Source organism: Dermacentor andersoni, chromosome 1 (assembly GCF_023375885.2).
Source record: "Dermacentor andersoni chromosome 1, qqDerAnde1_hic_scaffold, whole genome shotgun sequence".
In the NCBI taxonomy this organism is placed as follows: Eukaryota; Metazoa; Arthropoda; class Arachnida; order Ixodida; family Ixodidae; genus Dermacentor; species Dermacentor andersoni.
Window position 1 is genome coordinate 195,291,299 of NC_092814.1, and position 26,149 is coordinate 195,317,447.

Sequence of the window (26,149 nt, forward strand, 5' to 3'; positions counted from 1 at the left end):
CAGACGCGCGTGTTGGCCGGAATCCTATTGTGCGACACAAGCGTATTGTGCAGCACGTGCCCATTCGACGAGTCTCCTACCTCGGTGGTCTTGAAATGGCAATAGAGACGCACATGCGGAGTTTTGAGAATTCGCGTAAGAGTGCACGCAGAATACTCACATGACCCGTGGTCCCATTCTTTGTCAAGCTCAAGTTGCGGTAGATTAGGTTGTCGTCGTTGACTTCCCTGCGATATAAGTGAGTGTGAGACGCCGAAATAATAACGTCGAGATTATATCGGGGTAAAAAAACACACTGCAGCGACACAACACAACACAGCTCCGGGCTCTTATAACTGCTGTCGCAGTTGAAAAAAGAGAATGACCTTGCTTTTGGCAATTACGCAATAATTTCACTGAAGTCATCGCCCACAGGCTTCTTATATCTTGCTTTATACTTCCAGGCCAATAAAAATAGAACACAGTAACAAACGAAGTCACTTAAAATGAGGACTGATGCTCTTTGTCTTTGGACTGAGACTATGTGCCCAGTTTTCATATGGCTAAGACTCTTAACTACGAAAACACGGAATTGTTGCCCTGCCTCATCGGGCCACCTTATGGGGGAAGAACGCAAAAACGGCCGTGTGACCAAATGTGGTCAATGCGTTCCAAATTCTTTAAACATGAGATGAGATGCAATACGGGTGATTGTCGTCGCTTTTACGACTTCGGCATAGTCAACTTATACTACAAGGCAAGAATTATACCGATAATCATAAAAATGAGACGAACTATATCTTCAACCGAGAAAGTCAAGCGGTCGATATCAATGCGGCCTCCGAAACCCCTCGTCCAATGAGTTCATAACCACTTGCTAGAAGCTAACGCTGCTAATTCTTTCGCAGTAATTAATTCTTGCCAATGGACGACTTGCAGTATGGTGCGCCTCCTCTTCCGTGCACCGGCAGTACTAAAAAATTTGGCTGGAAAACGAGGCATAAGTTTGACTGCGTTTCGGCGAATTAAGTTCGAGTTCTGGCACAGATGAAGTGCTTTTGCTTTGTTTATGTAAATACTAGGCTTCTTACAAAATAAAAACTGCGTGTTCCCGACGAAAGTGTTATCTCCGTACGAATATCGATGACGTGATCAACAATAAAATTCGCTAAGACGTTGATAGTTCATTCTAAAACCAGTAACACAAAGGCACACGTGGACCATGTGTCCGTGAGGCAAAATGAGCTGTCTTAAGAAGCTTTGGTTGGAAAATACCTTTTTGCTCATGCGCAGTGTATTTCTGGGCAAAACCAAAAAATGCCAAAGAACGAAACCGTCAAGCTTTAGCTCAGCTGACGAGTCATGAGACAATTTCCGTCTCACCACGCGTCGGGCGTGCATGAAGCGAAGGAGATCGCGGCTCGACATAGAAGCTCGCTCGTGCACGCGATACGGCATGAGGCGTGGACAATCACGTTAGTATATGGGCAGTCTGCTGTAGGCGCATACTTCTACACGTCCCGACGGCGCTTCGCCACTCAGTTATCGCGTTAGGCGTGTCTCAAACACGCGGCCAAGGCAGCTCTTGTACGCAGCCTTTGTGGCACCGTTCGAATGTTTAACCCTCCCGACTAGGTCACACGAAATATAGGTAAATCCTAGCCTTCGAGTACGCCACTGCGCGTGCGGCCCGCACTTCAGTTGTGCAGCGTCTACACGACTTTGATCCCTGGCACGGTTAGTGACGGAGCGCCCGCCCGCATGCATTGCTGTGCGCACCATTTGCGCTCAGACTGGACGAAGCCACCTCTTGTTTCCGTAACCACCGCATCACGGCCACACATTTTCTTGTTTGCGCTTTTACCCTGCAGACTTTCTATCAATGGTGCCGTTTGTTGCGATGGTTCAATGCGTATACGTGAACCTCACCAGTATAACCCGTTCGCCCCAATGTAACCGAATTGACGAATTGTAAACAGTCGCGGATGACATACACGAAAAAAAAAAAGTGGGATGCAACAGTCGGGTATACACAGTCACGTACAACCCGCTATTCCGTTACCCATCCTGTACCGACAAAGCGGCATAACGGCCGCCGCCGGTCAACGAATGTTCCCCGTAGACGTAACGGGAAATATATCCTTTAGTACGCTCCTCGTGGCCGAGCCGAGAACATTACCGTGTCCGCGCGTATACTCGGCGTAACGACCTTAGCACGCTCGCGCAGTCGGCGCGGGTCGAGGAACACATTACGCCAGCTATGCGCCGCGTGTCCGGACGCCCCAGATAGAAGAGCTCCCCTACACATGACGACGCACCACACGTTACTGTGCTCGTCGGTGAAGATGCGCAGCAGGAAACGCGTCTCGCAGTTGGGCGCACTGGTGCAGGGCAGCACGATGTAGTCGCCGGCGGGCAGCGTGAAGAAGGTGACCGTCTCGCGCGTCGTCGTGTGCACCGTGACGTCCAAGGGCCGATGCGTGGCCACAAACTGCGTCGTCAGCCGTGTCAGGTTCGCCGGGATCTGCGGGGCAAGTAGATGCGGGCGTCACTAAAGCAAACAAGCAAGGACAACCCTGGTGTACACCTCGTTTGGAAGCACAACGCGCTCGATCGGTAGAGTGTTACATTTCAAAGCAGTAACCAGGCTGTGAGGACTGCCTCAGCAAAGGGCTCTGCATTATTTTCGACTACTTATTTCGAAACAATGCAGTCGTGCTATTGATATTCCGCTACTTTTCGCGCTCTGTCATTGGCCTCTAGCAGTGCTCTACCTATTCGGTCCCCGAGGGACCGCTTGAACAAAGCTTTTTGCAAAAGGGAAGCGACGTTGGGCTAGTTGGGTCATCTTGGAAAGCGCGGGAACAATGCAAGAAATGAGCACAGAAACCACAAAAGCGCTCGTGTGGTGTCTGGCCTCTGTTCTCGTTTTTTGCGCTGTTCCCACGCTTTCTTAGAAGCTGTTTAACCGTAAGTAAATTTAACCTAGCCTTTTCTTCACCTTTCTGTCGGAAAAGCCGAAAAGTGACATTGAACAATAGCGGGATACGTCACTCGAAGGGTAGTGTTGACCTCAACCTTGTGAATTTCTAGAGTCAAGTGGAGCGCGTAGCAGCGCAGTGGTTAGGATCACGCGTTTTAGTCAGGTGGTGTACTATCATTATTTACAGGCTACAACCCAACTCACGCTAGAGTACAAACGCAAATAGGGAAAGCTTTGGTGTCTCGAGTTACGTTAATGGGACAGTAAAAAGAAATAGGCGAGTTACCAGTGTTTGAGATCGGAGACAAGCTAGATCTTCCGGTGCCCATTAGCGTATCAGTTTGTTGTTCCATGCTTCTTTATGCTTGTTATTCGTGCGGAAAGAAAGGCTCCCCCTAAAGATATTGTCTTTATTTCTTCGACGTTCAACCGCTGTTGAGTCGCCTTAACTTCACGTATACACCACCGTATACCCTGTTTACAGCACCATCTTACTCTTACATAGAGTCCATTACCTAACCTTTACTTTTCTTTGCTTTTCTTTCTGTCTTTCTATACTGCATTATCGCCGGGATCTGCCCACATTTTTTCGTTGAATAAAGCCACACTTCCGGTTCCGATTTTAGGCACTCGCAGTTTGAACGAGTGCATATATGTTTCATTTCGGTCTTTCTTCGTTAATGGGTCATTATTATGTATTACTCAGTACGTAACTCTCGCTAGCTTCGTGTATCGTTTTCGTTCCAAGCTTCATTTTGACGCCCTTTTTCGTTGACCTACGTGCACCAGAAGGACTAAAATCGTCTAATTTACCAGGCGACAGTGGTTAGACACCCAATTTCCACGAACCCCAAATCCATCTGAACTCGGCAAAGAAGACCTCGTCTTCAAAACAACAATTCAAGCTCTATTTCTTCTATACGATACCAAACAAGATCGCTCCTACCCCGAGAAGAGGCTTGGTGACCCAGAAAAGACACGAAAAACGAAAGAGCATTGTGGCGCCTTCGCATGCACAAGATCGTCATGACGTCATGGGTTTTGACGGCGTCTGTTCGGGCCTAGCTAGTCAATCTTTTTTTATCCATAAAGACTGAATACAGTGAATTACAAGAAAAAAAAACAGACTAAACTTAGCAAGTTTCAAGAACTTTTACTGAGCCACAACGGCCCAAATCCATGAGCATACTTTGAAATCCATAGCGTCACAATGACGTACCACGGATGGGGTTTCGGCTCGAAATGAGAAAAAAAAAAAAACTTTTACCTTAGTTTTCTGTTCTAATAAGCATTCTATTACCGCAAAATTACCAGAAAATAGAATATTCAAAGAATACTTTGTGAGTTTAACCTGCTTCAATGTTTCTCTTAGTTTCCCTTTACTGTGCTCATTATATTAACAATATACGTATACGGCGCTAGTGCATGCGTTGAGGATCCGAGGCACTCAATGGTGGTTTCTGTAAAATGTTTGCAGGAGCGATATTTTTGAGTACGAGTGATTTCCTGGTACCTATACTGTCGCTTCGTCGTTCCGCGCGTCTCATCTTGAGTAAGGAAAAAAAAGGGAAACATCCATAAAGCTATTCGCGTCGTCGACTCAGAGTGCACCGGCAGCGCATCAAAATTAAGTCGTGTAAGGCAGCAACAAAGCTTTATTTACTTCGGGTATGAACGGGCTGAAACGGTAATAATGTAGCCTCTTTATAGTGTTTATACACGTCCATTGCGCGATGCAGATTTAAAGCCGTCTTGCTCGTCCTTGCAGTGGCACTGCCAGAGCGCCCCGAAGTGACCACTTGAATAACTTAACATAACTTAACACGTGGCTTCGGAGGATCGAAAAACTATCCCAATAAAATAGTCCTTCGATAGGTTACCCTACGATAGCCGACCGTCAGTAAGACTGCGCCAATTTTATCCCCAAAGAAATTGGCTCAACTCGCGTGACGCTTTGTGTATATTCTGGAAGCGAGCAAAATGGGAGGTGTGTTGGGCGCACGTTTCAAAAATTTGCTATGCAGGCGCGTTCGCCCACGCACGTTTCGTCATGTCTGGAATTCACGGCTGATAACTGAATGCTCGGAGCCATTCCTATACGTGTAGCACAAGTGGTCGTGAGCAGTGGCTAAATAATGCAAACAGAAATGACATTCAAAGTGAACAGATGTCATTTCTTTGTTCATGTGGGATAGAAATAGGCGCTTGAAGTACCACCACGCCTGTGGCTTGGTGTTATCTCAAAACCGCCACAGCGAGCGCTATTGGGGGCGAGCTCCACCACTGGAAAAGCTGGCGCCGCCGTCGGCGTGACGTGGCATGAGGGATCACGTGGACACAGCGGCCGCGTCGGCTGCTTCGGAAGCGCCGAAGCTAACTGAAAACGAAAGTTTAAAGTCCCATCTGCGCTGCGGTTCTGATTAAGTGGTGAGGTTTTCCGGCCTTGGGTATCTGCCTGACAACATTTGAAAGCACTATAACAGGTAGTGGCTGCTTTTGGAGGCATGCAGCGTGGTAGGCTACTGTTCGGTGCCGCAGTGCCGGACGTACGCAACGGAACCCGGCGTCAGCCTTATTCACACGTAGCCGCAGGACAAGAAGCTGCGTGAAGCTTGGTTCGCGAAACTTAGAACCGGCAAACAGCCATCGGCTACAACTTGGGTATACAGCAAGCACAGACGCGAGGAAGATTTCTGCTACGGTGTCGGGACTGCGATGTTCGGTGAGTAGCAGAAAACGCGCACTCAGGCGCTCGCCCGCGCCCGCTGCCTGGCTTATGTCATGATGCTTAATTTGGTCTATGAACTTGTTGATGCTAGATTCTGGCAAGTTCACTAGAATGGAAAGAGAGCGGTAAGAAGCACATTAAAAAAAAGGCACGGCACATGGTTATGTTTGTGTTATGAATTAATGTACTGGACTACGAAAAAGAAGCAGCGGGAAATTGCACGCTGAGAAGACCGATAAACATACAGTGCGACGCAACTTTAGAAATAACATTGAAACGTCCAAGAATTTAGAAGAAAAAAAATTTTCAGTCGTCGCGACGGCACATAAAGTATAAACCCCATGCAAGCGATCTTGCACGCGAAAGCGACAAGCGATGCGATGGAGATGGCTGTCGTGTTCGCTCGTCGCCTACGAGTCGTACCCCATGCGAGTGACGACTTCGAGCGACGTCTCCTCGGTGTTGGTGGTTGAGGGCACCAAATACGCGTCGAAACCAGCGTGACGCATGCTTCATTGTTTTAGATTGATGTATTTTACTGTAAAAAGCAGCATAAAATATTTCTGAAGGTCTCGCAGTAGGTTCTTATCATTGCTCGCATAAAAATTCAATCGTTTGCTCGTTCCGTGCGACAATCGATAGTACTTGAGCGATGTACATCCAGTTCCGGCTTCGCGCTATAGGCTAGTCGCTCATAGCACTTTCGGGCGTCGAGCGGCAAATTCTTGATTTGCAGAACCGAGCGATCGAGCGACAAGACCGAGCTATCTGTTTAAGCGACAGCCCGTTTTGTCGCTCGAAGCCGTCGCTCGTCGCCGTCGCGCACAAAGTCGCTTTCATGGGGTTTAGCCTTCACAGTCGCCTTAGACGTCGAAGTCTCTATAACGAAATTGTTTTTGAACAGCTCTGATAGCGTCCACGCAACAATGGTTGCTAGTGTACTGTCAAGTGCGCATATGCTGCGGTCTAAAGCTCACGGCACGGTGCGAAAACGCGCTCGCAGCGAAAGCAAAACATTGTGTGTGGACATGCATGCAGACGCGCAACGGAACCCGGCGTCAGCCTTATTCACACGTAGCCGCAGGACAAGAAGCAATCCACGCGCAATCGGTCGCTGCCAACCCGTGCGATCGCTGCACTGAGGCTTCATTCTGTTATGCTCCATTCGGTTATGCAGACAGCCCACTATAAGAACATATTTCACATAGTTCGCTCTCAGTATTTGCCTACCTTTCACGCAAGGAGCCGGTTCGGGAGACTCCATCGCGGCGACCGCGCGCAGTGGCGTTCACTGTACGTTTTCGGTAAAGAGACAGTGTCTGTAAACGATTCTGTTCATTCAGTTTGCCCAAGGTTATTATATCGACAGTCAAAAGCTTCGCTCGTTTTGAGAGTGCTTACATAAATGTCCAGGAGGGCTGCCGCGTGGTGTTTTTATTGAGCGCCGTAAGCGAAACCCGTGAGGAGCGCGCCGCGTGATCCCTCATACTACGCAAGCGAGGCGCTTCCGACAGATGGCGACTCCGTAAGTCCTCGCCCCCAATACATGAAACAAAAAGGACTGCTTCGTATCCTCAACATAAAATTCAGTCTGAGTTGAGGGGCGCTGATAACGGATGTCCCTCTGATTAGCTAATGGCTTTAGAGAGGGCTTCGCAGAAAAAACGAGGACAAATATGGGGACATATGAACGTACAACGAGGACTGACAGTAGCTGCGACCAGTTCTTGTACGTGTTCCTTTATTCATCGACGTTTATTCGCGATGCCCTGTCTGAGTTCTCAGAGTATATGACTACTAGTTCAAACCGAGGGTTTATTGTAAAGGCCTAAAGGGGGAGGGGGTGCTGCTTTAAGCTATATCGTGGCGCAGTCTATAGTTATTGTTTTGGCAGTCGGTCCTTTTAATATACTTCACATTTTCTCGCGATTCATTACAGGAGCAGGTAACCTCTCACTAAGCTTCTTCTTTTGTTTTTCAGATTCACCACAACATTTGGTATGTATATAGACAAACATGTGTAACTCCTAAATGAAACGGTGATGAGGAGTTCTACTCCGGAAGCTATTTAGCGTATAATAACGAGGCAGGTTGCGTGCTGTCGTCCGAGCGACCTGCCACAGAAGCGCCACAGCCACTCGCGCGTGACGCCAGTGCATCCGAACCTCGCTGTGTGCGGTCTCTGCCGAAAAAGCTCGAAAAAGCCCCGCGGGAATGCGATCCTGCACGCGACTATGGCACGCAATTGCTTTTTCTCGTGTCCCCTGGTATAGCACCGCCGACGCAACAGCTTTTATACGTGGCGGCCGGCGTTCAAGGTTGTGCACGCCACCTGCACAAAGCGGGTTAGCTCGCGCCAGCGTGAAATCACGCGACGCGAACGACCGTCGGTTGTTAAGACGATGAGCCGCATAGGGACACCGTGAAGAAATCCTTCGTTGTCGACGGATGCGCAAACAGGACCGACGAAGAGCCGCCAAGTGGGCAAGTCGAGAGAGTTGACGAGCCTTTGTTCAGACGCTCGCGCTCATCAAGGTTAATTGAAGCACACGACGGACGAAATCGCTCATTTATCTTCTCCGAACCCACGGGGACGTGACTCGGTAACAGCGAACCACGCTTAATGGCGTCGCGGACTATATCGGTGCCGCTAGCGTCGTCGCACTCTGTCAGGTGAACAGATCCGTGATCCCGCTTGACGTGCGAACTAACCTCTATTCGGCGAGGGGAGTTAACACGTATGAGTGCGTAACCTCAGGCCGCGTCTCATTTCATAACCGCCAATGCCGGTAGACTATTTTCACATTGTTATCATTGAAAGATCCCCTGACCTTACAGGAAAACATCGCTGCAGAAATAAGTGCCTCCACCGCCACTAATTCTGCGCATAAGGTCAAGCGTAAAAATACACTATATCTACTAGAGAGAGGATAACATCTGTTGCTTTCTTGGTATCAGTGCCACAGCTGAGATATCACCAGAACATTTTTTTCTACCCCTTCAGCACTTTCTGGGCGACCACGTTAAACGGAGAAAAAAAGAAACGGGAAGAGGGAAAGGAGGGAAGCGCTAGGTTCAGATTTTGCACGAGTAGTTTCAATTTCCTGGTGCGAACACAATCTGTATTTCTTTTTCTTGAAAGCTGGCTTGGAAGGAAACTTTATTAGGCTACTCAAAAAAAATTAAAGGGGTTGAGGGGGGGATATCGAGCAGTAACTCTAACCGACTACAGCGCGCACCCACATTCTACGTACGCAATGCGCCGGTTTGAGCCTTTAAAATCGTAATGTCAGCTCTGAAAACCGCAAGCATATACTTTGTTTGAGCTCACGTCAGTAGTTCGACTGCGTAATGTACCGTTATATATGCACACGATTTTGTCTCTTCGTTGCAAATGCTCTTCCATTTGCGAAAGCATCATAGTCATGATATTGACACTGCAAGCGAAACGGCACATCGTTACGCCAACAGCGCACAACAGCACAATTACGACCTCAGAGATATTGTAATACTGCAAAAGTAGGCATCCCGTGATATTAATAACCCTCCGCTAACCACCGCCATAACTGTATTAGAGAAAAGTATAAATGAATATATACTGACATTCCAAGGAATCTGAACATGCTTCGGTTCTAAGTACCCTCTCTAAGTTCAAGCTTAGAAAAGCTTAGAAGAGTGAAAGAAGTAAGAAGAAGCAGAAGAAGAAGAAGAAGAAGAATGAAAAAGAAAAAAGAAAAGTAGTAGAAGAAGAAAAGAACAAAGAAATGTCGCGCTCAAATTTAGGTTATTTCCGTAAGAGTAGTAATTCTACGTTTAGTGAAGACATCTGCAGGGACTATGGTATACTAAATAACACATCGTAAAGAGGTGGAACCAATGAGCGCTGCCCACCACATGGGACGCGACGTCGAGAGAAACGCACATTGACTGAGTACGATTTTATCGTGCTTTTAATACGCAGCAGAAACGATCAGCAGAGCTATATATCGCAAGGAATTGGAGCTCACCTCGTATATGGCGAAACCAACCGGGTGCAACGTGGGCTTCTTTCCGGCGTCTCGAAGGACGTCTGTGACGTACTGTTGCGTCACGGACACAACCATGTGGCATTTACTTGAGTTTGTCTTTGGAATTTGCACGTGGAACTGTGGGTTGCATCCCGTGGTCTCTGTCGGAATAAGTGAAATGAAAGGAGAGAGAGAGAGAGAGAGAGAAAGAAGGCGGATGAGAATAGACCCTGTAAGGCACAGAAATTAGGCTGGAACGCAACGTTATCATTGTTCCATAAGCAGGACAGCAAGATATTTATTTTGTATAATTAACTAATAATTGGGACGTATAGCGTTAGCTGTGCGTTAATTTCGACAGCGCTAACGAAGTGCAGGAGGAAATCGCACCTTGCAGATGACTGCGCCCCCAGCCGCTGCACTTTTCGTATAGCGATTGTGGTAGCCCGCGGAGTTCCGTCTATAGACTAACTGCTGCCCCTTCACACCGGGCATATTTAATGGGGCATTTTGACTATTTGACGTTGACAATATTTAGAAATATCTGAGTTTAATGCAAGTCTATGGGTTGAATTGGGGTACAGGCCCCAGCACAGCTGACTCAAGCACGGGAACTGCGTGCCGTAGCATTTGTTGGCGCCGTCCAGCGGAGGTTACTTGGTCGAGACGATAATCTTATTTGCAAGTGGTGCCTTATTTGAAGGTCACCGCTATAGTCGCGCTGCCCTCTGTGTAGCGAAGACAGCCGCTGTACCGCGTTACTGTGCGACAATTCACGCGCCTCGATAAGGCACGCCACCGTTTCGCGTTTTGGTGTCTATTGAGGCTCGCCTGGCGTACGGTGAGATCGTTGGTAAAATGGACCAGTGAAAGCCCATTGCATACCAAGACGGCACAAGTCCCATCTGGGAATGCATACTCAATAGAAATAGACTCGAACCCGGCGACTTGCGGTATAACGGCACCTACGCAGGCCTTCGCAATATTTCGACCAACTATAGATTTAAAGAATGCTGTGCCATCAAGCGATCGATTAATCTAAAGCTATAGTATCAATTAATAAGTGGCACAGAGTGCATTTTCATCTGTGACAGCAGCCGTCACATTGACTTAATCTGCAAAGCTTTCAGTGCTACAAGGAAACGGTTTACGCTCGGCGCTTCTTTAAATCTGGAACCCATACAGAGCGTTTTTTTTTTTCGTTTCACAGCCTCTCAGTGGGACCGATTGATGCCCGGCACCATTTAGCTTCTCGAAGTCTCTGTAAGGTTGAAGGCGCGAATATTGTAGCATTCCGAGTTTTAGGCGTACTGGATACCAGGCATTGTCCGCTGTACAATTTGTACCCCAACGTTTTAAAGCGAGAAAAATAGCAACAATTTAAGTTTGCGTTTTAAGTAAAAGCTACCACGGACCTGGGTGGCTTGGTCCCCCACCGGCGTTGTACCCGGCCCTCCAGCGACGCCTGGCCAGCACGGCGCGCCAGGGCTTCTTACTGTGGAGCGCCGCCTCTTGCATCCAGTCGTCCGGCCCGATGTGCACGAGGTCCAGATGCGTGAAGTTCAGCGTGAAGTCCTCGAAGGACATCCTGCGAAGGAGAGCCATGCTATACGTTTTGTAGCACGATGGCTCGCCCTCGGCGTCGCACCTCGAGCTCGCGATTTCTTAGCCGAGACATGAGGGCGCGGCGACCGCATATTGCACGAGTACGTGCGGCCGACCGCTAAGTGCATGTAGTTGTGAAAGAAGCCCGCGAATATACGCTAAATTGCCGCGCGAATGGCCGCTCGAGGCACGTTGCGTGTATTCGCGGGCTTCTCTCACGCTCAGAAAAACAATTTTAGGTAGCACGTATATATTGAGCAACGGGAAGCTCTATCGGGAGTTTTTCCTGTTGCTCTACAATTTTCTCACTGACACTTCTAATCTAATTATAATATTTGAGAAGTTGATTAACTAATCAAGACTAATTATGTGATTAGGCGGAATGCAAAAAAAAAAAAAATAATCTTAACATCTTCAAGCGACGGCAAAACAGCATTACCTTGGTTCTGTCCATGCTGCGTGGCATTTTCATATTTTTAAATCTTGGTGCATGATAGTTGGGACACCCTGTACAGAATAATCATGGCTCACTGTACCTAGTTCCAGAGTGGCTGTAGCCTTGAAACGTGGTATTAAGTGTCCACAATGTGCGCGGTATTTCAGTTAGAAGCTCTTGAGGCCTTTGAAAGACAGTTTCTATGGTCGTTGTAAAGTATGAGCGTGTATCGGAGGGAATTCTGCCTGGAAGCGCGCGTAACACACATGCGTGGTTGAACTTTGTCATCTATGGTTGTCGAGGGGACCGACCAGAACTCTCCATCGGAGGGCGGTTGCCGCAGTCCGAGCAGCTGCCGGTCCCTCTCGGAGAGGCTGTCCCACTCCCAGGAACGGTCGCTCCAGGGCCCGTTCCACTCGCCGCGGCCCCACGGGTTGCGCAGCCGGATGAGCGTCACCTCTCCCTGTTTGACGCGCACCTGCAAACAGCGCGGCGCAACTCGCATTTTTCGATAGGGGAAATGGCACGCCCATGTAACATCCCTAAGAACGCTGTCGAAACGCCCTTCATCGACCGCAAACGTCAACGTCACGAAAACGAGCAAACTAAGCAAAGCGTATTCACGCATAGCACCCGCCGAGACGTTGTTTCAGTGTGGGTTACGCACTATCCCTGCCTCCGTAAGAAATTTTACAGATGCGACGCTGTAAACCGATTCACAGCCTTAAGTGTCCTTAAGGGTGCAAATCGAACCATAAATCACACCCATAGGCCTTTACTGCTGTAAGGGTATGAGTTATAGACAAAAAACACTCTTAAAAGGGTAAATCGGTTTACAGTGCAGGTGGCCTCTGCCAAGGTATAATTAACACACGTATTTTGAGCACTTTAGAACTTATCTCGTTTTTTTTTTCTTGACTGATTATTGCTTTTCTCGTGTAATTCGCAGCGCGTTTGTGTATGATGAACACGCCACAAAAGTAGAGTATAGCGCGCCGACACCTCCCTACACAGCTAACAAAAATTAAAAAAAAACGCAATTTGTAAGTCAAATGAACATGAAGCAAATTTCAGCTAAAGCGCTTCGTGTTTAGGCTCGTCATGGCATTCCTGAAGCTCTAAAGAAACAATTTGACATCAATAAAATCATGGTAATGTTTTACTTCATTGCCTCCTGTATCACTGACGCGGGACGACACAGTCGAATGAGCGACCACAGTTTTTTCACTGAACTGCGTAATACACTGCTGGTTACGGGGACGGCCAGCGGTAATTAACGAGAAACCTTTAACCCATGCCACAACGCCGTAAGAATAGTTCTGGGCTAAATCGCTTCGCAGTATGTATTAAACTACTCCTGACGATGCTTGCGCTGCAAATGTCTTCCTTTAGGTACCTATAGGTGTTCATTTCGCGGCCATACGAAACACTGCGAGAACAGCATACAGGGAAGTGGGCAACGAAATCGCTGCATCGCTGGATGGATTCTCGCAGAAACGAAACACGAAGGGAACAAGACGAACGGGAAGGAACGGCATGGGCTCTGAAAACGGGACTTCGTGCCACCCCTTCACGTACACGTCAATGAAACTAGAATCGGGATAACTGCACTGCTTTACAATACTTCATGCAATATCCCACGAGCAGGCTTGAACGTACAGCTCGCATTGACCCAAGCAAGACGGAGGACTTGGTTCCTGAAGGGAAAATTAGGTGTGAGAGCGCGAACCCAAGAGCCACCATCCATGCCCCCAGCTTCCCTCGCTTTCTTTTTGGGTTCTAACTGCGTGAAATTGGAAAGAGCCAATACAAGAAGCATAAAATAAGTTCAAGTGCAGAGTGAGTATACCGACTGGTTTGTTGAAGCTGAGCGTCAACAAACCAATTGAAGATTGAAGAACTGAAGAAACATTTGAAGATGAACTGCACATGCACTGGTGGACAGATGCCTATAGGGCCGCACTATCTTTCTTGGTTGACATATTCTGCTGTGATCAAATTTTGTTATCTTCATCCACTGGTTGTCCATCCGCATGTGCATGGGCAGTTGATCATCGGTTGTACTTATACAATTATGAAGCTCGGCTTCAGTGAGCTATGTGGTATAGTCGCCACTTGAACTTCTTTTACGTGTCTTCTTCTCCTGCATTGGCGTTTTCAATTTCGCGCAGCTAGTACCCAAAGGTTTGTGTGAACCAATTAGCCCCTCAAGATGTATTTCCTTTCTCTTTATCACGGCACATGACTTTCGCCTTTGACAGTGCCGTGCGCCAGCGTTGACGGCCATGTTGTGTGAGGCGACTCGGATGTGTGCTGAAGCTAGCTTGCGGAATTACGTATGTTGTCTGAGACACACTTGTACACAGTACTCAAGGAGACGCACTCAGGGAGCTCTGTACAAACACGTGTGTGATAGTGACCAAGCACGCTTATCGGAGAGCCTTAGCACTGCGCAGGAAGTTCTCTGCTGTGCTGTGCATGGCCGTCGACGTGACTGCTGGCACCGGAGCGACGTTCGCACATACTGTGCTTTTCTGTCAGTAGTCTGCGGGCAGCATGGTTGTTGGAAGGTTGAAATATTGCGCAGTTCAGGTTATCCATTGGTGCACAATGTACGTGATTAAGTTTTCGGTGTCACTTCATGGAGTAGAATGGCCCTAGACAGACTAACACACTATCTTACGGGCAAGCTTGAGAAAGACGAATTCAATGTTCCTATGACATTGACCGTGGTAAATCACCCAGCGAAAACCGCTCCGCAGTGACCTCTTCGCAGGGTCAATAACTTCAGTCGAAATTCGCCCTTGCAGATCACGCACCGGGTACATATTATAGACCCCCAAAACACGGCACTCGCTTGCTCTCCTTTTTCTTACATTGGCATAGTATTGGTATAGTTGACCATAATTCTCATGGACATGCTCCACTGCTCACACAACTAAATTATCACCGTTCTGATAATTGTACGAGGATAGCTACAGCTCGTGTGACCCTTTCGCCATTTGCCAGCTGCCCACTGCAACACACTGAATGTGCGCGCGCATCGACTGCTCAATATCACAAGTGTGGCTGACGGAGCTCAAGTATAGACCTTTCACACCGAAAAGAGGCTATAAGGACAGCAGTAGCCGCTTTTCTCTGTAAACCCTATTACTGCAACCTTTTCTTCTAGACCACGACATGCACGCCGATTATTACTAAATACAATAGTAAAGAGCTGCGTACTGCGAAGTATCATGACGAAATATGTGCGACCCTCACCTTTGCTATCCCCGTCACACTGTAGGCATGTTGAGTGTACAATCCATTATTTAGTCGTGCCGGGCCCTTGTGATGGTCCTAAAAGAAGGACAATGTAGGAAGTGTTAGGTCACATCGCTTCAAGCACAAATGCTGGTCACAGGCTTGCTGAGGACAATGCGTGCTATCGGCCGTATATACCGGCTTCTAGAATCCTTCGTGGCCGCATAGGTGGATTGCACAACATGAAGTGTACGCTCACTAAGCCATCGCTATACTCGCCACGCACGAGTAGCATAAATAGTTCTTAAATGAAAGCGACGAAAAGGACTAATGCGTGCAGAACGTCAGAGACCTAATGCATAGCTCGTGTAGCAAAGTCAGGACAATGACGCTTTCAGTTTCACTACGAGCTTTCATGCACGGTACGACGCTAAGAAGGTTTTGTTGCGCAGCAATATGACTCTAGTAAACCTTTCAAGCGTATAGGAAACGCCGAAGGGTCATGTGAATGGTCCAGAACAAAAAACAGCGCCGCCTCCCCACCGGTATGATGCAGGCGGCCATGAGTGTGGAACGGGGCACCGCGCTGGACACCATGGAGAAAGCCATGGGCGGGTCCACGTGCGCCATGCGGAAGGTCTGCGCCACGCCGCCCGTCAGGTCCTGCAACGCGCGGCCCGTGTGGCCAGCCTGCAGCTGGTCGTAGCCGCCATAGAACCTGCGTCACGGGCATCCAGATGGATTGTACACGTGAGCACGGAACTACTACTTTATTTGCAGCAGTCGATATACACAGCCTGCTGGAGCAGCAGATGATAAAGGCTGGAATCCCGTCACGGAGCGTTCTGACCATTCTCAGATTGCGACGGTCATGACGTGCTACATGAAGGCAATCGTAAATATTATGTTTTCTCTAACTAAAAATACTATACACCATATCATTGGGAGGAGCATCTAGGAACTACACCGTAACCAAAAATACATCGACAACCTATTTCTTTTACTTCTTATTTAGCGTCATTACGCTCGAACATAACGTTATATAGACTGATTTTATCTGCATGCAAATTTATTCACTTATCTGCTAATTTCTGTTCGATAGTCTGTTTATTTAATTATCATATTACTTCTCAGGTTTGCTTTATATTGTGCTTAGTCTAATTCCCACGTAAGAGGTTCCGTTTGCTGTGCTTCATTTGGGAACTTTTCCTGCGTATATTCCTAATTGCTTATCAAAAAATTTAATTGAATTAATGCAAACGAAGCAGCTGAATTTAGATCCTGTACCCGGTAACTCCGACTCTCATGCACATCATTGCGGAATCAGACGGTAGTGATCGAGAGAGAGCCAAGGCACGAGACTTACTTGGCGTACGCCTTCTCGAGCAGCGCCGCCCAGAACTCGCTGGGGTCGGCCGAGTGCATGTAGAAGAGGCGCCCCCGGTGCGTGGGTAGCCGGTCGTCGACGACCAGCTCGTGCCACTCGCCGAAGCGCCAGAAGCGGAAGCGGAACAAGCCACAGTATCCCGGCCCGAAGCCCTGGTCGGACGGCACCACGCGGTCCAGGAACCGGGGCGTGCTCGTCAGACACGAGATGGCCGACAGTAGCCAGCGATCGCCTGCGACGGCAGCAAGGATAACACCGTTCAAGTTCTGAAGCCTGCCTCAGGGGCTGCGAACGCGGCTCTGACGCTGGAAAGCCAAGCAGTACGCGGTGCGTGAGAATGTTCTCGTGGTCGGAGACCTGTTTGATTCATGCAGGGTACGTTTATGCAGTGCTGCCAACTTCGAAGTGACTGCTTGCCCTAACGACAAGTTTTCAGAGTTATTGTTTGAGTCAAAAATACTGGAACCGTGGCCACATCAGGTCGATGGCGCAAAAGGCGATTCGCGCACTAGGGGAGGTCCGGTCTGAGAAGTGACCGTATATACTCTTTCTGTGAATCCACTCGCGTGCGCCCGGTGCTCATGCCCCTACTCGCTCCTTCTTTTCCTCTTTCTATTCCCATTTTCCTTAACTGCCAGTGTAGGGTAGCAAACCGGACGCTCGTCTGGTTGACCTCCCTGACTTTCCTCTTGCTTTTCTATCCTCTCTCCAGAGCACTTGTATTGCCCGCTTACGCCTCTTATGACCAGAATGAACGCACTCTGCTTGGGAGAGGGAAAGGGAATATTCAAGACAGAATTATTGCACACAGCTTCTGTTGAAGGAGTTGTCAGCAATAGTAAATAAGATTCTTGCGCGAACCAGACGACCACAAAAGGAATACACATAGATAGAACTTGCGCTGTGCTGTCTGTGTGTGGATTGCTTTAGTAGTCGTCTGGTTGGTGCAAGAATCTTCGAATTTACTGTCATGCACTAACAGTTCCAGTGATATGCTATTCCTGAGTTGCGAACATTCCCTTTGTTTTTTAAGAGTGCACTAATTGTGAGACAGGCACTAAAGATGACCCTCCCCTTATTTTTTTTCTCTCTTTCGGTTACGGGGGCAGGGTAGGCTTCAATGCGGAATTGCTCTCTTCCTCATTGCGGCCAAAGAACATGAGCACCGTGAAATTAGGTGTGAATCAAGAACTGCGCAACTGGTGAAAACAGTATAATTTCAGCCTTGAAAGGATTCTCTGACAGTGTATATATTTTAGTGTACGTAAAACAGCATACATATGGATAAAACGGCCGTACAGAATTACACATATAGGTAGTCTTAAATTCTCAGGAAGAATTAGTGCCATCAGTGGTGCAGGAGATACGTGGCCATGTGCAATTTCGTGCTTTTGTACGCAATTCATGAGACCAGACAGAGAAAAGGAAAGACAGGGAGGTTAACTAGACTTCTCGTCCAGTTAGTTACGTGGGGAGGGGGAGCGAAAGAAAGAGGAATAAAACAAAAGTACAAGCTACGCGCCTGCACTGGACGATGCCCAGCGCTTGTACAGCTAGGCGCTCAAGTCTGTCGCCTTCAGGTACTGTAGAAGAGCTCGTGTGGCTTTCTAGGCTGATGAGATCATTCGTGTTACTCCCGCCTCTTTTCTCTAATGCCGAGTAGCAGGTCAGAACTTGAATAAGGCTGATGTCTCAAATTTCCTGCCATAACTAATGTATCTCTCTTTCCAGCTCATTCAGAAACAATTTGACAAATTTCTGATAGGGATTACTCAAAATGCTTGAGAGCTATGCGACCGGAACTTTGGGTATCAATAAAAAAAGACGTGGTTTCAGATTACTAGTCTGTACGGCGCCGATAAAGTTGTACCAAGCAAAAGCCAGTTGGAATGGATGACGTCTAGGTTAAGGCTGCCATTGAGGCCTGTTGGTGTGCCATTAGTATAGACCTACACAGCGAGTTACGGACAAGGACGACAAGAAGAAACAAGTGATACACGCTCGGCGTTAACTTTATCCCCGTGTCTATTATCATTTGTATCTTTCTGTCGTCCTAGAAAGCGCCGTATGAGTATCATTTGTTTCTTTTCCTGAATACTTTGTTTAGCGCAAAACAACAGACACAAGAAAGACGACAGGACAAAGCGCTACTCTCAAGTGACATCATTTTATTGCGTCACTCCTTTATAGAGAGCTGAAACTAGAGGAACATGCGCAGTGAGCACCATGTGGTGGAGCCACCAACATCCGATCACAAGAGCGCACTCATGCGACAGAATCCAGAAAACCACATTCAGCACTGTACAAGGTTAAGGAAGGCACACTAATGCACTGTGACCCCAATAACTGAGTGAAGAATGCTTCCAATAACTCTCGGGCGGTGGTGTCACGGCTTTTTTTCAAAATCATGGTATCACGAAACATGGGTTTGCAGTTGCATATTTTACAATGCTGAGCCAAATGGGAACCTGTGCCTGTTGGTATGGATCGCTCATGTTCTCTAAGGCGCTCGTTAACACAGCGGCCTGACTGCCCTACATACACTTTGCCACATGACAAGGGAATCTTATATACGACACCGACGCTGCAATCTACAAACTTCGCGTGGTTCTTTTCACAATCTGGTTTTTTACTTGTTTTAGAAATACGGCTGCACAACACTGACAGTTTCTGAAGAGCGGAAAACACTACCGGAATTTGGTATCTAGTGGCGAAATTCTTTAGATTGTGAGCCACTCTGTGGCAATACGGCACAACTTCAGGCCTCTTCTTTTGTGTAAAACAGTTACTTTTGTGCCGCTTCCCTTTCAGTTTCTGAAGCAATACCTCCGAGACTGACGTCACCACCACACTTGGGTAACCAGCAGCCTGCAGCCTATTTAACTGTGCAATGAAACTCAGGTTCGCAGAGTGATGACAAGATTTCATTAACGAAGATTCTAGACACATCAAAGCAATGGCGCGTTTTACAGTCTTTGAGTGCGCAGACGCGTAAGGTAAAAGTTAATTACGTGCACGTGGCGAGTACATCCAACAGGCGTGGCTTGTTTGTAAGGATAGCTGCAAATCTAAAAACTGGAGTTTACCGTCCCTAGATAGCTCATGTGTGAAAGTTAAACCTTTGCCATTGTCATTGAACAGAGTTAAAATGTCAGCTACCGTAACGGAACATTCGTTGTTAGTCTGTTTTATGACAACAAGAAAATCGTCAACATATCTAAAAATTTGAACCGAGTCATTGTTTAAGGCACTCTTAAGAGCGCGGTCGACAAATGATAAAAAAAATATTAGAAAGAGCAGGCACCACATATGAACCAATACACACACCATTTTTCTGGATAAAAAGGTTATTTTCGAACCGGATAAAAGTTGCACTTAAATAAAATTCAAGAAGGGACATGAAACTTTCCGAGGACAAACCGGTCGCATGGTGAAAATCTACCTCGCCACTTTCTTCGATGCACGTCATCACACTGCGAAATAGCTCATCATGCGGTATTGAATAGTAAAGATCTTCAACGTCGACAGAAAAAATGTCTACTGAATGGTTGTCTTCCAGAAAGGAAACAACATCGAAAGAATCCTTTATGCCATAAGGATTGTCAATAGTTAAATGCTTCAACTGTTTTCCAACTAATCCAATTCTAAAAGCTAATCCCAAGCATTTCTGGAAAATAGTTAACCCTGGAAAGTCTAGAGCTCAGCCTAACTTAAAGGACGCAGGCCAGCAGCTCTTCCCCGTCAAGACCGCTAACCAACTTAATAAGTCATTTGCCAGCGTGTTTACTATACTGAAAGGAACATGCCCCCGTCATGTATCCTACCTCATTCTCGGTGTATTAGCATGCCGAATGTGGTTGTGACTCCGGAAGTTTCAAAAGCCGTATACACCGTCTTCCTAATAAATCGAGTCCTGGTCCTGACGGTATATGCTCTAAATTACTAAATATTACTGCTCCACACTCATCCGTTTTTCTGCGTATGCTTTTTGAGCAATCTATAGATGACAGTACCCTGCCATATGACTGGAAACTCGCGCACGTCATTCCCATCCACAAATCCGGCAATCGCGACGACTGCGGTAACTACATACCGGTATCATTAACGTCAATGCCGTGTAAAATCCTTGAGCACATTCCTTAGAGTAACATCATGCAACACTTATTAAATAACAATTTGCTTTTTCCGAACCAGCATGGCTTTCAGCAAAGAAAATCCTGTGAAACGCAGCTTTTCGAACTCATCAGAGATATTCACTCGGTTATTCACTCTTTAGGCCAGATTGATGCTGTGTTCATAGATTTTTCTAAAGCATTCGACCGGGTTCCTCATCACCACTTACATGTAAAACTTCAAACTTTTAATCTTAATGAAACCATGTTAAGTTGTATTTATAACTTTTTAACCGATAGACCGCAGGCTGTCCTACTTGATAACATTGTTTCTTCACCTACGGCTCTTAATCTGGAGTTCCCCAGAGGTCCGTCTTATGCCAACTATTATTCCTTTTGTACATTAACGATTTTCCCAATAATATCTCCTCGCAAATTCGTCTTTATGCAGATTACTGTAGCATGTATCGTCAGATTAATGAACCTAACGATTCTCTTCTTCTGCAGGCTGATTTGACTACATTATCATCATGGTGTGACATGTGGCTAATGCAGATTAATGTTAATAAAACCAAGGCAATGACATTCACTACACGTCGCTCGAAATTATCATTTTCTTGTAATACCAAAAATGCTGCCATTGAGCCGGTAAATCAGTTCAAATACCTGGGTGTCATCATGTCAACTAACTTAACATCGAATCAGCACATAGAATACATCGCCAGCAAGGCGAGTAAAACACTAGGACTAATACGTAAAACACTCTACATGGCTACGCCTGACACAAAGCTTCTGGTGTGCAACACTCTAGTCAGACCGCAGCTGGAATATCCCTCTATTATGTGGAATCCGCATCAGGGATACTTAACGCAGTCATTGAAATCATTGTAGGATCGTGTGATTCGTTTTATAACAAGCAACTACACACACGACAGTATTACACACCTTCGAAACACCTTGAATCTTCAAACACTTCAGCAACGAAGGCGCATTTCTTTACTTCATTACTTCTTCAAACTCTACCACACCACTTGTACTTTCCGACTAGAAGATATTCGCCCTGCTTCATACATCTCCCAACGCACTGATCATCCATTCAAGTTATACCTACCCCATTGCAGGACTAACTTGTTCAAATTTTCTCCTTTGCTTTTAGCTATTAAAATTTCGAATAAACTGCCGAAAGACGTTGCGTCTATCAAAAATTCTGAGGAATTTTGTGCCACTGTATCTTCTGTATAAGCCTGCGCCTTTTCTTGTTTTTGTGTTGTCCGTTAGGGTGCAATAATGTCCCCCCCCCCCCTTATGTAATACCCCTGTGGGGTCTTTACGGGTACTGTAAATAAACAAGATAAATAAATAAAACACAGCTGCCATGATAAAATAGCAAGCTGCTCGCTCGACACCCCCGCTAATTCTTTCGTTTTCGGAGTGACCGATCACTCCTGTTATTCTCATCGTTGCATTTTTATTTTTGTTCTTTCCCCTTCTTTCTTCTTTTTTTTTTTTGTGTGTGTGTGTGTGTGTTTGTGCTTGTGTAACGCAAGAAGATCAAGTACGGTCGCTTACATGCCCCTTGCTTCTGAAAGGAAGGAACGAATCGAGCACGCTTCGCCCGTTATTCTCCCTCTCCTCCCAGAACCTGATCGACCTGCCTGGATCTGCGTCGGCGGAGGCGAACGACGCTGTGATTCTCGCGCGGGGGTCAACATAGCTAGATTTCTGGCGGATGAATGTAAACAGAACAGCGGAGGGGGAGGCCATTGAGAGAAGCCACGCGGCGCCGTAAGTCGCCCACTAGCACACGCCTACTATCTCTCTCTTTTCCTATCCACAACCCGAGCCTTTGTTCGCGCACTCTTGCCGGCCAGTCGACGCATTTCTCCTTTCTTAAGTTACATATCGCGGAAGTTTATCGTTTTGTACTCCTGGCCTTCTGCGAGTGACCTTAGCGGCAACCCAATTTCGCTCTTTCCGCTACCGGGCACCTCGACCATCGCTTCTCAGCGCAGCACGCTATAGCTCGTTCAGTGGAATTGACGAACTGAACTTTTTTCCACGCGCTCGAAGGGCTCTTAAAGAGATCACGCGGCGAGGTGCCGCTATTCAATGAGTACGACATAGGCTTTGCTTTCCCCAGGCGTGTCCGCACGGAACAGCGTCCCCGCTCTCGTTGAGTGCAAAGAGATGCCACCAAGGACAACTGACTCCTCCCATTGTGTGACCCTGCAGTAACTGCCCGCTATTACGAGGGCCAGTTTGCGGTCGCCCTGAACGTGGCAAAGAGCTGCTAGAAACTGCCTACATGTACCATTCGTGTGAACCGAGGCGAAGTAGGTGCACCATCTGCAAAAGGGCTGACACAGCATGACACAACGCTCGCTCAGCTCGAACGGCCAACGTTTACGCCGGTCCTACATATATCGGCAAAATTCCATCCGACAAGCCGTCTCGATATATATATATATATATATATATATATATATATATATATATATATATATATATATATTCTCTTTGTTTGAAATATTGACAATCGCATGACGAGGCAGGGTAACACGGAGCGGGGTAAAAAGTTTGCTCAGTTACGTGCACACGTAGGAGTCACCGTTACATTCCCTTTTGTCTGAAGAAATACTTTTTTTTTTCTAATCTCGTAAACACATAGGGTGTTTAGCTTAACTTCACAGAAGCGGGATAATCTGGAAATCTGCCTGTCGGGCTCCTCTAAGCGCTGGGGAGATGGACTGAGACAGCCAGCCTGCACCGAGTGGAGTACGAATGTCGATTCAGCCAAATGGCTTGGCTAGATGCTTTTAAATGCAGACAGGTCAAGCCGGTGATTACCAGCTTACCCAAAAATGATGCGAAAAGCCGAAAATGAAGACTAAGCGGGCAGCTAGATCACGATAACTTACCCAGTTCTCCTTGCTCGACATCAAACCGCGACGAGCCTTCAGAGATAAACTTTGGTCTGGCACATATTTCCTGCGGGAAAAAAATATGACAGTGAAACAGCGTGGCTGAGGCTTCGCAGGCACATGAAATGAGCAGTTCTTGTAGTGCATGAAGCGCAGCGAAAAAATACCGTGATGCAAATGTTTGCAGTGGTAGCTTCGTCTTAAGTTAGAAGTAGTGACATCATAACTAGCACATAATAATTTTGTTGTTGCGGCTGTTGTTTGAGAAATTTGGCACGTACCCTAGAGGAGTGATTGGCCAGGGTTCGCCGTGAAAACCAACATGGTATGGCTTCACCTTCCCGCCAACTTAATAGTAAACAACAGATATATTTCTGAGAACAATCGAAAGCAGCTGAAAAGGGAACTGGAGGTCCTAAATTTGGCTTGTGCTTCCTCCTCCTTGCATTACTTCTTTTTTCCCGTTTCATCCTTGGGGGCGCAACAACAGGAGGGATGGCCTGTGCGAGGTTTCGTTTTGTGCCGCTGCCTTTTATTAACTACATACAATCTTTATTTAATGTTTCACGTTCGTGACGGTGCATGTAAGCCTCGTGCACCGTAGTGCACACAGCAAGTGCTGCCTCGTGCTCCATCATGCGCTTGTCGCGCTTGAAATTAGTTCATGTCCTGGTGGCACAGCTAATAAAACAGTGTTCGGTGGTTTATTAGTGACTTTAGCTTTGGAATGTCCTTCAGGAAAATTCGGAGAAACCTTTGTCTTAATCCTCACGCCCTATGGTAAAGTAATGACAACTAATAGCGACGACACGTCATTTGAAATGTCACAGATATCTTTGCACATTGTTACACCGGAACATCGAATCGATTCGTTCTTCAAAACTGCACTTAATCAATATGTGCCTGAAGAGCTTGTTGGGAGGCAGAACGACTTCCGACCGAACTGGTATAGACGTTGTTGAGAAGGTGTTCGTGCTCACCTCCATTTAATTTTTAGCTTTGAATGCTATTGCCCGATGAGGGGAGAATGTTCAAATTCAAATTTATCTCATTTGAGAAGAGGAGTCCGGATATAAAGCTGCGAGAATAGCTTGACAGGGGGCTCAGACACATGTTGCTTGATAGCAGGAACAGCAATACATCAGTGGCATTTGAATACGCCATCAGAAATGTAGATAACTGTAAAATGAAAGAATGCATACAAATTGCATGCCAAAGCTGCGCCTATACCTATACATATGTATTTTTCTTGAAAAATAAAGAAGAAAGCTACTATGTGGCTGCTTTGGCTGCTATGGATACACTTCACACACGTATATCTGACTGTATAATACATTTTGTGATGGAAAAGAAGATTTTGGTGGCACATCCAGTCGAAGCGTCAGTACTTAGAAGGGTTTGGAAGGGAAGCTTAGACGTTCGAAAATGGTTGAGGTGTGGAATTTTTTCGATATAAGTGTTTGTTGTCGTCATGGCGATACCACAGTCATTGCCGAGGTGATACTACTGCTACGACATACGACAGCGTCCTATACGGTGACGCCATCAGTGGAGCTGGAAAGCGCCATTAATAGCTGTCGCTATAAAATTTATTACAATAAAAAGAATGGTGACGTTGTTCGTACTGTTGCATGAATACCTCCTTGCCCTACATTTTTTCGGCTCAGGCGCGGTTTTATGCAGTCGAATCACGTTACCAGTCGCTGATAAATCGTACTTTTAATCCTCCTTCTCTCTCTTCATAAGGCCCAAGCAGGAAGTACTGCACCACGCGTCTTCCCACGGACGCAGTGACATTGCTGGAGATTTGTCGTTACAGCGCGACTGCTGGAGCGTGAGAAACAAAGCAAGCGTTGCGTGCCACGCCTGGTCTGAGCGTTCAGAGAAGCAACATGGAAGGCTTTAAAAATGGCCGAGTTAGCAACGCACGTCGAAAAGGAGCATCGTTTGTGGATGGCCATTGCTAGTAGTTAAATCCTTCGGACACTCGGACTGCCTCGCCAAGCATTCGCTACGGAGCACCACCGCGAGGTACGACCTGAATCTCGACAATCGATGCGCCTATACTATTCGCGCATAGATATGTATCGCCATCGCCGAACATAAATCAGGCTCGCTGAAAAACAGCATGCGCCACGAAACATTGAAAAGAATAAGAAGCTGGACCTATAATCCGCAGTACCAGCATCACTGCCGATAAAGAGAGAGGTAGATTAAAGGGGGTGGTAGAAGCGGCGCGGGGGCAGGGTTCGAGGTATTAGTGTAAATTATTATACCGTCGTCGAACAATATATATTTTGTTTTGTTTTTGCTCAGGAACACTGTCATATAAGTACCGTGCGCTGACCAATTGCGCCACTGGAGACCGACTATTCCGTTTTTACCGTGTGCATGTAGTATAACATATCCATCGCATACACTGATGTTTGGCGGAAGGTCAATTTAGCACTAAAACGCTTCCAAGAATCGGCGCGATTGAAAGCCAAAATCAGCAGAGTAGCGAGAGAAAATATAAAAAAATTCACCGACGATTACGATACTCCCTAATGCGAATTTTGAGCGCAGCTGTTTAGGTGTTCTGAATTCGCGATATATTGTGGCAAAGAATTTGTTTCTGAACGACAGGGTGCTCTCGGCGACGGCGCTTAGCCTCTGATCGGGCAGCTAGTTTAGCAGCTGCAGCAGACGAAGCCCTTCCACTGGTTTCGTCGCTCACTGTTCTGAAAGAACTGGCTGACAGTATTTTGT

General features: G+C 46.9%; 1 protein-coding gene across 1 annotated transcript in view; it reads right to left on the bottom strand.

The window, feature by feature from the left end:
* LOC126546956 (calpain-9-like) overlaps positions 1–26,149 on the bottom strand; it is a 127,759-nt gene that overhangs the window by 12,122 nt on the left and 89,488 nt on the right. The window contains exons 3-11 of the mRNA XM_050194684.3: positions 23,399–23,468; positions 16,348–16,600; positions 15,525–15,699; positions 15,000–15,077; positions 12,050–12,216; positions 11,113–11,285; positions 9,698–9,858; positions 2,298–2,503; positions 161–227 (exon numbers count right to left, since the gene is read on the bottom strand). Of these exons, the coding sequence (XP_050050641.3) occupies positions 161–227; positions 2,298–2,503; positions 9,698–9,858; positions 11,113–11,285; positions 12,050–12,216; positions 15,000–15,077; positions 15,525–15,699; positions 16,348–16,600; positions 23,399–23,468 (1,350 nt within the window). The remainder of the gene's footprint in view (positions 1–160; positions 228–2,297; positions 2,504–9,697; positions 9,859–11,112; positions 11,286–12,049; positions 12,217–14,999; positions 15,078–15,524; positions 15,700–16,347; positions 16,601–23,398; positions 23,469–26,149) is intronic.